Genomic DNA, 17,648 nt, shown 5'->3' on the forward strand with positions numbered 1-17,648 from the left:
TTCACAAGGGGTAATAGGAAAAAAGCCCCCAAAATTCCTAACACAATTTCTTCTGAGTATATAAATACCCCATGTGTAGATGTAAAGTGCACTACAATGCTCAGAAGAGAAGGAGCGCAATTGAGCTTTTGGAGAGAGAATGTGTCTGGAATTGAAGGCCATGTGCATGTACAAAGCCCCTATGGGGCCAGAGCAGTGGACCCCCCACATGTGACCCCATTTTGGAAACTACCCCCTCAAGGAATGTAACAAGGGGTGCAGTGATTATTTACACCCCACAGGTGTCTGACAGATTTTTGAACAGTGGACCAAGAAAATGAAAAATAAAATTTTTCATTTGCACAGCCCACTGTTCCAAAGATCTGTCAAATGCCAGTGGGGTGTAAATACTCACTGCGCCCCTTATTAAATTCTGTGAGGGGTGTAGTTTCCAAAATGGGGTCACACGTGGGGGGGGGGTCCACTGTTCTGTCAACATGGGGGCTTTGTAAACGTACATTGCCCCCGACTTCGCTTCCAAACAAATTCTCTCTCCAAAAGCCCAATGGTGCTCCTTCTCTTTTGAGCATTGTAGTTCGCACGCAAAGCATTTTAGATCCTTATATGGGGTATTTCTATACTCCAGAAGAAATGGGGTTAAAAAATTTGGGTTGCTTTTTCTCCTATTACCTCTTGTGAAAAAATTGGAGTAACACCAGCATTTTAGTGAAACAAATCAAATTTTTCATTTTTATTTCCAACTTTAGTGGAAATTTGTCAACATCCTGGAGGGGTGTTGTTTCCCAAATAGTGTTCCATGTGGGGCTTTTTTTGCTGTTCTGGCACCAAAAGCAAAATGTGACTCCTTCTCTTCTGAGCATTGTAGCACCCGAAGTGCACTCCATCCACACATGGGGTATTTCCATACTCAGAAGATAGTTACAAATTTTGGGAGGAATTTACTCCTTACCCCTTGTGAAAATGTAAAATTTGGGGGAAAAACAGCATTTTAGAGAAAAAAAATAATTAATTTACACATTTGTGCTGTTCTTCCACTAAATGTGACATGCCCCCCAAAAACCATTTTAGGAAATCTCACTCTCCAAAATCCCATTGTCTCTCCTTCACTTCTGAGCCTTGTAGTGCACACAATGAGGTATTTTCTTGCTCGAGAGAAATTGTGTTACAAATTTTAAGGGGATTTATCTCCATTTACCCCTTGTAAAAATTCAAAGACTGTGTCTACAAGAACATGCCAGTGTAAAAAAACAAAGATTTTGAATTTTCTCCTTCACTTTGCTGCTATTCCTGGGAAACACCTAAAAGGTTAACACACTTTCTGAATGTCATTTTGAATACTTTGTGGGGTGCAGTTTTTATAATGGGGTCATTCATGGGGTACTTTTAATATGAAGACCCTTCAAATCCACTTCAAACAGAACCGGTCCCTGAAAAATTCTGATTTAGAAAATTTTGTGAAAAATTGGAAAATTGCTGTTAAACTTTGAAGCCCTCTGATGTCTTCCAAAAGTAAAAAAATGTCAACTTTATGATGCAAACATAAAGTAAACCTATTGTATATGTGAATCAATATGTACTTTATTTGGGATGTCCATTTTCCTTATAAGCAGAGAGTTTCAAAGTTAAAAAAAATTCTACATTTTCAAATTTTTCATCAAATTTTGGAATTGATGATGCAAGTATCGACGAAAATTTACCACTAACATAAAATATTATATGTTAAGAAAAAACTTTCTCGGAATCAGAATGAAGAGTAAAAGCATCCCAGAGTTATTAATGCTTAACCCCTTAACGACAATGGATATAAATGTGCGTCATGGTGCCGTGGTACTTAAAGCACCCTGACGTACATTTATGCTCCGCCATGACCGCTATCACCGGCCTGGTGTTCACGTCATGCGCTGCAGGTCCCGGTTGCTATCAGCAGCCAGGGACCCGCCGGTAATGGCGGACATCTGCGATCGCACGGATGTCCGCCATTAACCCCTCAGATGTCGTGATCAATATAGATTACGGCATCAGCGGCAGTGCAGTATTTTAAATGGATGATCGGATCGTCTGCAGCGCTGCCGCAGGGATCCGATCATTCATAATGGCAGACAGAGGTCCCCTCAACTGCCTCCGTCCGTCTCCAGGGGTCTTCTGCTCTGGTCTGAGATCGAGCAGACCAAAGCAGAAGATAGCCGGTAATACTAATCAGTGCTATGCCCTATGCGTAGCACTGAACATTATTAGTAATCAAATTATTGCTATAAATAGTCCCCTATTAAAGTTTTAAAATAAAAGTAAAAAAATTTAAAGTTAAATTTTTTTTTAAATCCCCTCCCCAATAAAAACGTAAATCATCTGTTTTTCTCCCCCAAAAAGCATAAAGAAAATTAATAAACATATTTGGTATTGCCACGTGCATAAAAGTCTGAACTATCAAAATATATTGTTAATTAGCCCATACGGTGAACGGCGTAAATGTAAAAAAAGAAAAAATTAAAAAATTGCTGCATTTTTGTCACATTTTATTCCAAAAAATATTATAAAAAATTAATAAAAAATAAAACCTAAGCAAAAGTGGTAACGATAAAAACTACAGATCACATTGCAAAAAATGAGCCCTCATACCGCCCCGTATACGGAAAAATGAGGTGGTAAAAATAGGGCAATTTCAAACATATAAATTTTGTTTAAATAGTTTGAGATTTTTTTTTAACGGTACAATTATAGAGAAGCATGTAACATGGGTATTATTTTAATCGTGCTAACTCACAGAATAAAGAAAACATGTAATTTTTACCATAACACATGCAATTTTTCCAAACTTTGCTAAGTTGCGGTTTTCTTTTCAATTTTCCCACATAAATAATATTTTTTGGGTTGTGCCGTACATTTTATGGTAAAATAAGTGGTTATTACAAAGTAAAATTGGTGACGCAAAAGATAAGCCCTAATATGGGTCTGTGGATGGAAATATAAAAGTTATGATTTTTAGAAGGCGAGGAGGAAAAAACTAAAATGCTAAAATAAAATTGGCCTGGTCCTTAAAGGGGTATTCCAGGCAAAAACATTTTTTTGTATATCAACTGGCTCCGGAAAGTTAAACAGATTTGTAAATTACTTCTATTAAAAAAATCTTAATCCTTCCAATAATTATTAGCTTCTGAAGTTTTCTGTCAACCTGCTCAATGATGGTGTCACGTCCCGGGAGCTGAGTCATCAGAAAGCAGTTAGACAGAAAACAGCAACTCAACTTCAGAAGCTAATAACTATTGGAAGGATTAAGATTTTTTAATTTACAAATCGGTTTAACTTTCCGCAGCCAGTTGATATATAAAAAAAAGTTTTGGCCTGGAATACCCCTTTAAGGGTTAAAGTGACAGTCGTCGGATGTGCAAAAAATGCTTCGGTCCTTAAAGGGGTACTCCGCCCCTGGACATCTTATCCCCTATCCAAAGGATAGGGGATAAAATGTCAGATCGCAGATCGCCGGGGTCCCGCTGCTGACGTCACGGCAAGCCCCCTTAATGCAAGTCTATGGGAGGTGGCGTGTTGGCCGCCACACTCCCTCCCATAGACTTGTGTTGAGGGGGCGGGCCGTGATGTCACGAGCGGGCGGAGCCGTGACGTAATGATGCTCCGGCCCCTGTATTGCCCGTCATTACACACAGAGCGAGATCCCAGGGGTCCCCAGCAGCGAGACCCCGGCGATCTGACATCTTATCCCCTATCCTTTGGATAGGGGATAAGATGCTAGGGATGGAGTACCCCTTTATGGTGAAAATGGGCTGGGTCCTTAAGGGGTTAAAAGACCACTTGAGTCTGCCAGAACAGGAACATTTTGTATACCCTAATTGATAATATGAAGAAGTGTTGTCTACACAAGAGGAGTCAAACGTGCAATGTTTTTGTCAGTGACTGGTAATTTTGTTTCTATTATACCCTGAGCCTACCTGTCCTTACATAATCTTGTATGAGTCACCTATCTGACCAGACTATCATGTTTACTTTATTAGATCAAATATTCCACCATGACAATGTTTAGAAGACACTAGAATTTACAGTGTATTACATAATACTTGAATGCAAATGCTTCTTCTTTTGTAAAAGTATATGACTCAAAATATCCTAAATTTGCAATACCTATATTGTGTTTGAGTGTGTGCAGAAAATCATGTGTGTCTGTGTAGTTACTTTATTTCATTACATGATATCTGGATTGAGTGAATTGTTTAATCATTAAATGTGTCATACATGTTTTGGTCTTGAATCCTCCAGAGTGTGATTATGGAGAAGAGATTATCATCATAATATAATGGTGCTGAAGGGGTCAGTTGTTGGGCACGGTGGTATGAGCAGTCGCTTGTCTGTGAAGTTAAGAACAGTGCCAGCAGATTGTAATACGGTGGGGGTGGGGATGGGAAAGGATCAGTATATCCAAGCATGATCTTCTACTGCTCCCTTGTGGAGGGACCTTGAGCAGACACTTCTCGGAGAACACTGTGCAAGCAGTCTATTAACAGTCTATTAACGCATCATCAAGATCCATGTTATTCTTATAGGTCTATTACCTGTCATGTATATCGTACCACAGCTTTTTTATTTCCTATTCTGGCACACAATTTAATTTTTTGTTTGTTTTATAAAAAAAAAAATTTAACAGTTTTTTTAAGCACTATTACACATTAGCCTGTGACATTATTGTTTGTGTGCATTTCTATGTAGTTCAAAACTGTTATGTTCCTATTTTATATTAAAACTTCAGCTGTTTGTTTTTTTCTTTTCTGCCATGTTGTATTTTTTGTGTTCTTAACTATATTTTAGTCTATTTTCCCTTCAGTTATACTCCCCCAGATCAATGTCTTTCCCCATTTACAATTTAAAGGGTCATTTACACTGGTTGTTTTGTGAGCTGAACTAATTTGAGCTAATTTACTTAGTGCTGGGATCATTTGGCCCAAAAAAATTCATTATTAGGGTGTGTTCCCACCTGGCATATACGCAGCTATACGCAGTGTATTTCACGATTTGAGATCCTGCGCATAAAATCTGTGCATAAAATCTGCCCAGAATACTGTACGTGTGAATAGACCCTTAGTGTATATCCTTTCTTTCTTTGTATAGTTTAAGCAGATTACATTCATAGTTAATGTAGCAGCGCTTGTCAACATGCAAGAATCTTCCTTGTGTGTGTGGTGTATTTTACTTTTACCAGTAGTCGTATCTCCCCTTTTTTGCCTGTTTTAATCTTCCTTTTTAGCTTGATCAGTTATAAACGCTTGCATCTGTTATAAACGCTCTGTCGTATTTCATTACTTTTTCTCTTACCGTTCCCTGCCTTTCCTCTTGCTTTAATTGTTACTGAAGCTTTAAAATTGTGTTGTTTTTTTCTGTATTTGCTTTATTGTGCTTTTTCACTTCTATGTTCCTCTGTTTAGATGCTTAACAAATCTAATATCCCCTTTTTTCAAATACCTTTTGGTAACCATGTGTATTTATTAAGTCTTTGATTTCTCTTTCACTTTATTTGTTTACAAAGAAAGTTTATCATTGTTTACCTGTTCTCTTATCCTTTCATCTGCTATTTTGCAGTGGTGTGAAAAAGTATTTTCCCTATTAATGCATATTTTTTATAACAATTTGAGTGAAATAGAAGCTATTCTATATTATTTTAACTTTCTTGGGGATGTTTGTTCCCCCACCTGGCTTATAGTGCACCTGTCATTTAAGGTATTTTTTTTTTAGGATAAGCTGTCACGTGTTTGAACATAAGTTGCAGCCATTCTTTAACTAAACTTGTATATGGCACTTTTCCCCTCTGTAGGTTCTACTTTCAGTTGTTTCTGGTCCGTGAATGAAGCCTAGCTGTTATGAAGTCTCTAATATGTTACCTAGATAAAAGAGGAGGCCCTGTTACCTTTGTTTCTATAGCACACCCTCAGATGCAACAACAGCATGGTAAACATTATAATGTTTCTAACAGTAAGCTGTGTAAGCTGTGAGATATAACACCTTATACAAACTGTAGGCTTGCCTCTGTGTCTCTCTCTAGAGTCTCTCCTGCCATGCACCTCTCCTATCCCTTCCACTCTCCATAGACTTCTATGGGTAGCCATAATCTGATTCCTTATTGAGCTGATCTGTCTGGAGTTCGATTGAAGCAGTTTATCAGGATAATGGATGAATTTAAAGGAAAGGGGCGGTTTGAGCTGAAAAGGAGCCTGATAAGTTAAAAAGAGGCATGTTTTCTAAGATATTTGACATTACTTTCTTGTTACATGTTCTGTTGATTTATGCAAAGACAAGCTGTTGGAGACAGTGTGATGCCCTGGACAATGTTTTCTTAGAAAAGCTTTGGTTCTGGCACTATGTAGATGTTACTTGTACCACCTACCAAAGCACTGTTGCAAACCAAATACATCCCTTCATGACAGTGGTATTACGTAATGACAGTGGCCTCTATTAGCAGTCAAATATACTGCCCACACTGCAAACATTGTTCAGATATAAGGAATATGGCAAAGAGTTCAAGGTGTTGACTTGACCTCCAAATTCTCCATATCTCTATCTAGCATTTTGTGGCACGTGCTGGAAAAACATGTCTGATTTATGGAGGCTGCACCTCACAGTTTTTGGAATTTTAAGGGTTAGTCCTCAAATATGCACTGTTCAAAAAAATTAAGGGAACACTATGATAACACATCCTAGATCTGAATGAATGAACTAATCGTATGAAATACTTTCGTCTTTACATAGTTAAATGTACTGACAACAAAATCACACAAAAATTATCAATGGAAATCAAATTTATCAACCCATGGAGGTCTGGATATGGAGTCACACTCAAAATCAAAGTGGAAAACCACACTACAGGCTGATCCAACTTTGATGTAATGTCCTTAACCTCTTCAGGTTGCAGGGCGCATGCATATACCCTGCATCCTGAGTCCTTACAGGTACGCCTGTTGGAATTTAGGGGACCAGACTGGGATGCCTGCTGAAATCATTCAGCAAGCATCCCGGCACATCGCCGGGCAATGGCGATCGCCGCAAATCGCTGGTCAATCGCTGGATCCAGCATGTCGCCCAGCCTGAGGTGAGTGAATGTTAGGGTCCCATCCTATATGAGGCCACCTCCACGTGGTGGATGGGGGACACGTTTTGATCAAAAAGTGCGCTAAGAGCCTCCATTTTGTTGACCAAGTGTGCTGCTGCCATTTTCCTTCTTCTTTTTTTTTTTTACAACCCCTTATATATTTATACATGGTTATTAGGTCTCCCCTAAGCCTTCTTTTTTTTTAAAGGGATTGTGCGCTGCCCTGACTTTCGGAGCTCCGCTCACAGCGTCCAGAAGTTCATTACTCCGAACGCTGTGTGCGGGCTTACATGTTCGCGGTCGCCGGGCGTGACGTCTCGCCCGCCCCCTCGTGACGTCACGCCCGCCCCCTCGTGACGTCACGCCCGCCCCCTCTACCAAAGACATCGGTCTTTGTTGAGGGGGCGGGCGAGACGTCACGAGGGGGCGGGCGAGATGTCACGAGGGGACCGCAAACACGAGGGCAGAAAAATGCGCTACAGTATGCTTAGAAAACGTATTTTTGCACAACACCAGCAGTGCACAACAGTGCTGCAGCACACAGTTGCTGTTGAGTAGGACACCAGCCGATGATTACTTTTGGCTGTCCTTTCACAGTGTGTTGGCCCTTGGCAGGTTAACCGAAACAAAATAGTACACCATTTAGATGTAGGTATTAGGGATCAACCGATTATCGGTATGGCCGATATTATCGGCCGATAATCATGATTTTTGGCATTATCGGTATCGGCAATTAATTTGCCGATAAGCCGATAATGCAACGCCCCCGCCGCACCGCGACCGCTCCCCCCCCCGACCCACTGGGTCGCACCCCCCACCGTAGTGCTGGGCGGTATACCGGTATGGATTTTTGCCCATACCGCTATACCGGTCGGGCCCCTCCCCCACCCTCCGAGTCAATAAAAAAAACTTACCCGTAATGGGGGTGGTCCGGGCCATCCATCCTTCCTTCCTGTAGTGTCCGGCGCCATTCCGGGTGGAGGGTGCACTGGTCCGGGCTGTCCTTCTCCGGGGGTCCTCTTCTCCACTCCGGGCAGGCTCCGGCCTAGTACGCTGCATAGACGCCGCTATGCCGTGACGTCAGGTGCGTCGCTGCGCACGGGCGTCACTGCGCAGCGGCGTCTATGCTGCGTTACTAGGCCGGAGCCTGCCCGGAGTGGAGAAGATGACCCCCGGAGAAGAAGGACAGCCCGGACCGGTTCACCCTCCTCCCGGAATGCCGCCGGATACTACAGGAAGGATGGATGGATGGCCCGGACCACCCTGACAGGTAGGGGAGAGAAGCGGGTGATGGCGACGGCGGCCTATGGCACCGCAAAAGCCACTGCAGTGCATTGATTTAAAGCGCCTGCTTTAAATCAATGACCTGCAGCGGTGTCGAAGGGGGATATATAGCCGATAACTTATACCGGAATATCGGTATAAGTTATCGGCTATCGGCCCTAACCTCCACCGATTATCGGTATCGGCCCTAAAAAAACGATATCGGTCGATCCCTAGTAGGTATGTGGCATGCACTTATGAGGGCAGAAAAATGCGCTACTGTACGCTTCAAAAATTATTTGAGTAAAAGGCCAGCCGGTGATTACTTTTGGCTGTCCTTTCACAGTATATAGGCCCATGACAGATTAACAGGTACACAATATTACACCACTTAGATGTAGGTATGTGGTGTGAACTTGTGAGGGCAGAAAAATGCACAGTACACTTACAAATACGTAGTTTTTCACAACACCAGCAGTACAGTCACTGTGTACTAAACCCAAAATTGAACTCTCTCACAGACAATTAGGAATGAACTGCTGGGTATTATACCATCTACAAACTAGTATAACCAGCAGATTTGTTGTGGAACAAATACACAGAATTGAGCTGAAAAATTATTCCTGCATCCTCTGCTAAGTTTATGAAGTTGAGGCAGCTTGTTGAAATGTATGAGGCAACACAAAGCTCTCTGCCCCTTACTGTAATACAATGCTACAGTGACTGGGAGGTTACTGGCTGTTGTAAAAATCCTTTTCAGTGAAAAAAAGCACTGCTCTCTGTTCACCAGAACACTGATGTGACTAGGAGGTGAAACACTGTTGTAATAAGCTTTTCTGTGTAACACTGGCTGTCCGTCCTCTCTCTGCAGTGTAATGAATGAAGTGACAAGCTGCAATATGGCTGTCTGATTATATAGGGCTGCTGATAGGCTGCATCCTGCATGTGATTCAGGGTCATTCCGCCTACCTGCCTTCCCAGTGTTCCTTGGCCCATGTACTGACATGTGGATCCACCATTTTAGATGCCCTGGAGCCTGGACGGTACTAAATGGAGTTTAGCGTGGCGATATTCGCATTAGTTGCAAATCAAATTTTTCATGAAATCCGTAACAAATTCGGGTTTCTCAGCTTTGATTCGCTCATCTCTTTTGGCATCATAATGTTAACGTTTTTACTTTTTGAAGACATTAGGGGGCTTCAAAGTACAGTGGTCCCTCAATATATGATATTAATTGGTTCCAGGAGAACCATCATATGTTGAAACCATCATATGTCTAGTACATATGTCTATGTAAAAATGGTAATTGGTTCTGGGGCCTCGGAACCATTGTATGTTGAATACATATCTCTATGGGATTTGGTTCTGGGATGACCATTGTATGTGGAGTGTATGGGGAGTGTTTAACAGACCAGGGTGCCTCCAGCTGTTGCACAACTACAACTCCCAGCATGCATGTACAGCCATTGACTGTCTGGGCATGCTGGGAGTTATAGTTTAGCAACAACTGGAGGCACACTGATAGGGAAACATTGATGTATGGGGTGTGTATATGTATTGAATGTGATGTGTGACATTGCATACAGTACTGTACAGTTCTTTAAATACCTTCGGGGGGGACAGAATGTCCTCCATTATGATCCTGCCAACTACAGCTCTATAGGAAAGGAAGGGGAGGGCAGCCAGCAGCTCATTGGATGCCTGCAGCAAGATGCTGCAGGCTATTGGCTATGGCTGCACTGGGGGGGGGGGGGCTTACACGGAGCTCACAGTGGAAGCCTGCGTGAGTTAGCAGGACAGCATGTGAGTAACAGGAGGCAGAACGGGGCACACGGGGCACATTAAACAACTATCTGTCAGTTGCTGAAGTTGTCAGCGCTGTCAGATAGCTGTTTGAACGATGGCCCCGACACACAGCAGCATCGTATGTCGATGCTGCCTTCAACATACGATGGGCTCTGAGAGGCCATCGTATGTTGAAATGATCATATGTCGGGGACATCGTTAGTCGGGGGGTCACTGTATAGCTGCAATTTTGAAAATTTTCAGGAAAAATTCTAAATCTGAAATTTTCAGGGGCCAGTTAAGTTTGAAGTGGATTTGAGGGGCCTTTCTGTGACAAATACCCCACAAATGAACCCATAATAGAAATTGCACCCCTTAAAGTCTTCAAAATGACACTCAGAAAGTTTGTTAACCCTTTAGATGTTTCACAGGAACAGCAGCAAAGTGGAGGAGAAAAATCTAAATCTCCACTTTTTTACACTAACATGTTCATGCAGCCCAATTTTTTTCAATTTTACAAGGGTTATAAGGAGAAAAAGCCCTGCAAAATTTGTACTCCAATTTCTCTCGAGTAAGGAAATACCTCATATGTTGACGTAAAGTGCACTGCGGGCTCGCAACATGGCTCAAGAGGGAAAGAGCAACTGTGGGATTTTAGAGGGCGAATTTTGCTGAAATGGTTTTTGAGGGGCATGTTGCATTTAGGAAGCCCCCATGGTGCCAGAACAGCAAAAACAAAAACAAAAAAGAACACATGGCACACTATTTGGAAGCTACACCCCTCAAGGAATGTAACAAGCTTTAACACCTCACAGGTGTTTGACAGATTTGCATTGAAGTTGGATGTGAAAATTAAAAATTTGATTTTTAACATTAAAATGATGGTGTTACTCCAAATTTTTCATTTTCACATGGGGTAATAGGAGTAAATTTTAAGCCCAATTTCTCTCGAGTAAGGAAATATCCCATATGTGGACGTAAAGTACTTTCTTGGCGCACTACAGGTCTCAGAACAGAAGGAGTGCCATTGGGCTTTTGGAGAGAGAATTTGGTTGGAATAGAAGACGGGGACCACGTGCGTTTACAATTGCGGTGTAAAATTTGCCGCAGCTCAAACTTGCAGCGGAAAACTTAAAATTATTTGTTCCAAATGGTGCAGGGCTCGACTAGAGGGGGCGCCCTACAAGACTTAATATTAACCAACAGACCTGACAGAGTAACTAATGTGCAAGTAGAAGGACACCTAGGAAATAGTGATCATAATATAATACATTATAACTTGTTCTTCAATAAGGAAATCTCGTGAGGGGGAACAAAAACAATGAACTTTAGGAAGGCAAACTTTGATCAACTCAGAGAACCCCTTAACAATATAAAATGGGATAATGTCTTCAAAAACAAGAATACTTTTTCCTACAATTACTGATAAGGTTGTTTTTGTGTTCTCGGCACCCCGACAACGGAGGCCTCCTTCATATGTGTTGCCTCATACATTTCAACAAGCTGCCTCAACTTCATAAACCTTAGCATAAACCTTTTCAGCACAATTCTGTGTATTTGTTCCACAACAAATCTGCTGGTTATACTAGTTTGTAGATCGTATAATACCCAGCAGTTCATTCCTAATAATCTGTGAGAGAGTTCAATTTTGGGTTTAGTACACAGCAACTGTGTACTGCTGGTGTTGTGAAAAACGACGTATTTTTAAGCGTACTGTAGCGCATTTTTCTGCCCTCATAAGTTCACACCACATACCTACATCTAAGTTGTGTACTATTTTGTACCTGTTAATCTGTCTTGGGCCTATATACTGTGAAAGGACAGCCAAAAGTAATCACCGGCTGGCCTTTTACTCAAATAATTTTTGAAGCGTACAGTAGCACATTTTTCTGTCCTCATAAGTGCATACCACATACCTATATCTAAGTGGTGTACTATTTTGTTCCGGTTAATCTGTCAAGGGCCTACACACTGTGAAAGGACAGCCAAAAGTAATCATCGGCTGGTGTCCTACTCAACAGCAACTGTGTGCTGCAGCACTGTTGTGTACGTTTTTTATGCATACTGTAGAGCATTTTTCTGCCCTCATATGTGAATACCACTTACCTACATTGAAGTAGTGTGCTATTTTGTACCTGTTAATCTTTTAAGGCCCTAGATACTGTAAAAGTCCAGACAAGTACTCACCGGCTGGTGTTGTACTCATATACTTTTTTACGTGTACTGTAGCGCATTTTTCTGCCTTCATAAGTGCATACCACATACTGTGACACTGTGGCAAAGGAAGGGTGCATTTCCCTAGCTAACCCTGGACAAACCTCCACCTGTGGCCTAATTAATGAGGTAGGAGAAAGGGGAAGTGTGTTTAACAGGAAGTCAGACAGAATAGTTGGTGCTCTCCCCAGAAGACAAGGTGGCTGTGGAGGGAGGCAGGGGTCCTGGTGCGGAACACACAGCCCGAGCTGTGAGTGGCCCCAACAGTGAAGTGTGGACAAGACACACAGCAAAACGTTGCAAACGCTGTGTGTGAACAGTGAGTAGAAGGTTGCAGGAGGCATAAGTTTAACTGGCCGGGATAAGCCCACCAGTGGATAGTCAGGGCATGCTGGATTGTTTAGTTAGTGACTAGACGGTCTAGGGTTTTGTTTGTTCCTGTCTTATGTTTTTATTTATCCTGCAACCTGTCTAATAAAGCTGGCGAGGTGTTGGACTTGCATAAAGTACTGTTGTTTGCCTGCTGATTGAAGGGGAAACGTGTCCTGTGGCGGTGTCAAGGACGATCTTAGAGCTATCCCCAGGGTGAAATCCTTAAAATACGTACATCTAAGCAGTGTACTATTTTGTATCTTTTCATATGCCAAGGGCCTAGATACTCTGAAAGTTGAGGCAAAAGTAATCACTGGCTGGTGTTTTACCCGCGTGCTTTTTTAAGCAAACTGTAAAGCATTTTTCTACCCTCATAAGTGCATACCACATACGTACATCTAAGTAGTGCACTATTTTGTACCTGTTAATCTGTCAAGGGCCTAGATACTGTGAAAGGACAGCCGATAGTACACACCTGCTGCTGTTCTAGACAAATACTGTTTTAAGCGTAGTGAAGCGTATTGTACTCCCCTCATATACGCAATAAGTATGTCAGGCAGGTTAGTGCCAGGACGTGCACAGAGGAATGGCAGAGGCCTAAATTCATCAGCTGTAGGCAGAGGTCGCAGCAGAGTAGGGGTGTGTGCCAGCCAGAGTTGCAGTGAGAGGTCTGAGCTCCTGGTGTCAGCTAGCAGTCATGTTGCAACCAGCAACCCAGCAGCCGTGATTGATGGGTTCACTCGGTCATCCACTTCATCCCTAGTGACATCCAACATCCCCAGTCAACAGCTTGGTTGAGTCCTCAGACTCAACCCTCAGTTGGCATGGCCCTCATACTGCTGCCATCTCCAGGTTCTGTCATTGTGCTGCTCTATGGTCTCCTCATGCTAATGCTACCACCTCCAGGCTCTGTCATTGTGCCACCATATGGTCTCCTCATGCTGATGATGCCACCTCCATACTCTCTCATTCTACTGCTCGATGGTCTACTCAAGCTAATGCTACCACCTCCATGATCGGTCATTGTGCCACCATATGGTCTCCTCATGCTGATGCTGCCACCTCCAGGCTCTCTAATTGTGCTGCCATGGATACTGCAAAACATAACTAAGGTGCTGGTCCCCAATTTTAGAATTCCTCTGCATTAGGGTCACTTTCAGGACTTCTGATCCTGCCGCTGCCACCTCCAGGCTGTCTCATTCAGCCACTTTATGGTCTCCTCATGCTTCAGCCAACTCCAGGCTGTGCCATTCTGCCACTATATGGTTTACTGATGCAGCTCGGCCACCACTCCTTGTCAGGCCCAAGGCCTGATTATGGAAACATACATGTGTTTTATAATTGTATCTGTGTATAAGCCAAGACCTGGGGGGTGAGGGTCATTTAGACTGTGGATTTGTGTATTGCAGTCAATTGGGGGTCTGGCTGTTTGGTATCTCCTTTGAAGTCATGCACTCTGGTCCCATCATATAATCAACCAGATAAGAGGGCCAGGAACAGAGATGCCCCCCTGGTGGGATCAGAGGGGAGGGGGGAATGGAGTTTTGCTCCAAAAAGGCAGATATATAATACTTAACATTGCTAGACTCAGGTTGTTCAAGGCTGTGCCCAAAGCTGACAAGAGCTGGCCTCTAACTCACAAGGACGGCTATATCATCATGCTGTAAGAACTTCATTTTTTGTTTTCTGAACTTGCCTTGCTAAACTTTCATATTTTTGTAACTGTATGTCATTTGTTTATTTTTATATATAGCACTGTGATACCTTTTATCAGATTAAATGTTTAATTAATCAGCTCTGGTCTTTGATCTCTAAATATATGAGCTCACCTTTCTGAAGGCAGCTCTGGTGGAAACACGTTTATCTAAGGGTTAATTTGGTGACTTGCTGGGACTAGTAGTGGATACCCAGAGGTCTGGTGGCCTTAACCCTTGCACCATCACACTCTCTCTAATGTCTTGGTTGGACCGATAGGGTGTGATCGTGACAACTGGTGGCAGCGTCGGGATATATTTAGAGATTTTTAGTGCTTGCTGGAGTTTACCTGTAAGGAAATCTTAGCACTAAAAAGAAATTGCATACATATTCTTGTGTGTAAATTTCAAAGACAGAGCTCAGTGCTGGTTTAAAAGACATACAAAAAGAGTGCAAGACAGTTCTGTCATCCCCATCTCCTGTTTTACCTCCTCTCTTTTACCTGTCTCATCTCGGAAATATGGAGGCATATCGCAAGCAGTCCAAGCCTGCATTGGAGCTAATGTGCCAAGGAAAGGACATCCCTACTGCAGGAAAGAACAAGGAACAACTTATTGCTGATCTTGTGGAGTATGATGCCCGTGCAGAAGAGCTGAGTGACATGAGACAAAGTCCTACAGCTGGAACTGCCATCCAAGGAATGATATCTCCTGGGGAATACAACATTACTCCCCATCAGGACAGTACTCCACATGAGGCCTTGTACTCTTATATGCGGACTGCCTTACAACACCTTGGGAATGTGGATGCCAATATGAAACTCCAACTGCTTCTCCAGTACCAAACTGCAGAGAGAGAGGCATGAGCCGCAGAGAGAGAGGCACAGATACGAGCTGCAGAGAGAGAGTCGGCAGAAAGAGAGGCCCAGCGGAGGCATGAACTGGAGGTTCTGAGGCTGATAGGGGATGCTTCATCCGCACGGAGTGATGTGCAGGATCAAGGAGACCACAAACCCCGCTTGGAACATTTCCCCATGTTGGAGAAAGATGGTGATCTGGATGTGTTCATGAGGGGATTTGAAAAGGTTTGCCGGCAGTTCCATCTACCTAAGGAACAGTGGGGACGATATGTAACCCCACGGCTGCGAGGGAAAGCTCTGGATGTGTTTGCTTCGCTTCCCTCTGAAAGTGACCAGGACTATGAGGAAATAAAATCTGCCCTGCTAAAAAGTTTTAATCTGACTCCAGAGGCTTATCGGAAAAGATTTAGGACTTTGTAACAAAGTGCCACAGAAAGCTGCACTGAACATGCAGGTCAGCTAAGGACTGCATTCAGACAATGGACTGGGGGCCTACAAGTCACTACCTATGAGGCCCTGGAGGACTTGATGGTCCTGGATCAGTTTCTCCAAACACGGAGCTTTGAAGCCAGAGAGTGGATTTTGGACCGCAAGCCCAAGACAGCCATGGAAGCAGCAGAACTAGGAGATGACTTTGCCAACAACCGGGCGCCAGCAGCAAAGCGTGGAACTGCACAAGCTGGAGCAAGTACCTGGAGGGGAGCCACACACCCACAGAGCACCACCAGGTGAGCCGGAAATTTCTTGCCATCATTCCCAAAAGCAACAGGAGCCACATTGGGTCAGGGGGACACCCGCCGATGTTACAGATGCAACAATATTGGGCACCTGAGTGCCACTTGCCCCAACAAAAAGAATTCTCCACCAGTAGCTGGAGGACACACAGCCGTTCTTCTGGTGTCCGGAGCGGTGGAGAAAAGAGCGGATAACCTGCAGAGTGTAACTGTGGGTGACCGGGTGACAGTGGGTTTGCGAGATTCTGGAGCCTCCTTTACCTTGGTGCGGCCTGAAGTGGTGGATACAGAGGACATCATCCCTGGAAGAACCATGGCTTTAAAAGGGATTGGAGGTGTGCGGCCTGCTGTGCCCATGGCCCGTGTGTACCTGGATTGGGGTACATGCAAAGGTTTGCGGGAGGTGAGGGTCTCTGAGGACATCCCTGTTAATGTTCTGCTGGGGAATGATTTGGGTCGGATGCTCTGTCATTATGCTCCAAAGGACACTACCTGCACACCGGATGGGCTAGGAGAGAGCCCTGTTCATTCTGAGGTACTGTGCGAGACTTTGGGAGACGCTGCGAAATGTGGTAACTGGGAGGGAGTGCAGGGGATTGATAATTGTTTATCTGTGATTGAACCAGTAATGTTTTCCAAAAGTGGAATGGGGTGTATTGTAAAATGTGGTGACAATGCATTGCCAATGCCAAAACCTAGTGGAGATGGGCTATGGGGAGGGGTTGGTGTGCCCCTGGTGACATGTAAGGATGAGGGGCCAGCAGTGAGTGATATGTCCCAATCCTGTGAGCCTAAGGAGGAGGAGGGAAGGAGTGATAGCCCTGTGTATGATGCCTGTATTGTTATGTCTGGAATTGAGGGGGAGGAAGGTAAACCCCAGGGAGGCATACCAATGGTGGCAGTGGTAACGTGTCAGCAGCGTGCCAGGGCTGCAGCTTTAAAAAGAAGGGAGGATGGTGATGCAATGGGCAAGCTGTGTGACTTGCAAGCCCCAGCAGAGGAAGGTGGAGATGCTAGTTCACCTGGGAGAAATGTGCTTCCTGATACCACGAGATGGGGGGAGGGAAATGAGCAGTTCCGGGAAGCTCTGCGCAGTGACCCTTCCCATGAAGGGCTGAGACAACGTGCTGAACATACAGGTGTGGACACAGATGGGCATCGGGTATATTGGGAAAATGATATCTTGTACTGGGAGTCCCTTTCCAAAGGCATGCTAGGGGCCCAGGAGAGAGAAAGGCAGTTAGTGGTTCCTAGGTAGTACAGGAAAGAGCTGCTGAAGTTGGCCCATGAGACCCCCCTGGCAGGACATTTGGGAGTGGCCAAGACAAAGTCCAGGCTGGCACACAATTTCTTCTGGCCGGGTATGGGTACTGCTGTTGCCAATTATTGTAGATCTTGTCGTGTCTGCCAGAGGGTGGGTAAGTCTGGGGATGTTACTCGTGTTCCCCTAGTTCCCCTACCAGTCATATCTGTACCCTTTAAACGAGTGGCAGTGGATATTGTGGGGCCTTTGGCTATACCCAGCAGCACAGGGAAACAGTTTATTTTCACTGTGGTGGATTATGCAACTAGGTACCCTGAAGCTGTTGCCTTATCTTCTGTCCGGGCAGATAAGGTGGCAGATGCACTGATCAGTATATTC

At 43.8% G+C, this 17,648-nt stretch overlaps 1 protein-coding gene across 6 annotated transcripts in view; it reads left to right on the plus strand.

The window, feature by feature from the left end:
* Window positions 1-17,648, plus strand: part of SKAP1 (src kinase associated phosphoprotein 1) — a 430,073-nt gene that overhangs the window by 249,839 nt on the left and 162,586 nt on the right. The window contains exon 3 of one of the 6 annotated variants that reach the window (XM_056547767.1): window positions 5,813-5,946. The exons of the other annotated variants lie outside the window; for them this stretch is intronic. Coding sequence (XP_056403742.1) covers window positions 5,859-5,946 — 88 coding nt within the window. The 5' untranslated portion in view covers window positions 5,813-5,858. The remainder of the gene's footprint in view (window positions 1-5,812; window positions 5,947-17,648) is intronic. 6 annotated transcript variants of the gene reach the window in all.

This window comes from Hyla sarda, chromosome 12, assembly GCF_029499605.1.
Source record: "Hyla sarda isolate aHylSar1 chromosome 12, aHylSar1.hap1, whole genome shotgun sequence".
Lineage (NCBI taxonomy): Eukaryota > Metazoa > Chordata > Amphibia > Anura > Hylidae > Hyla > Hyla sarda.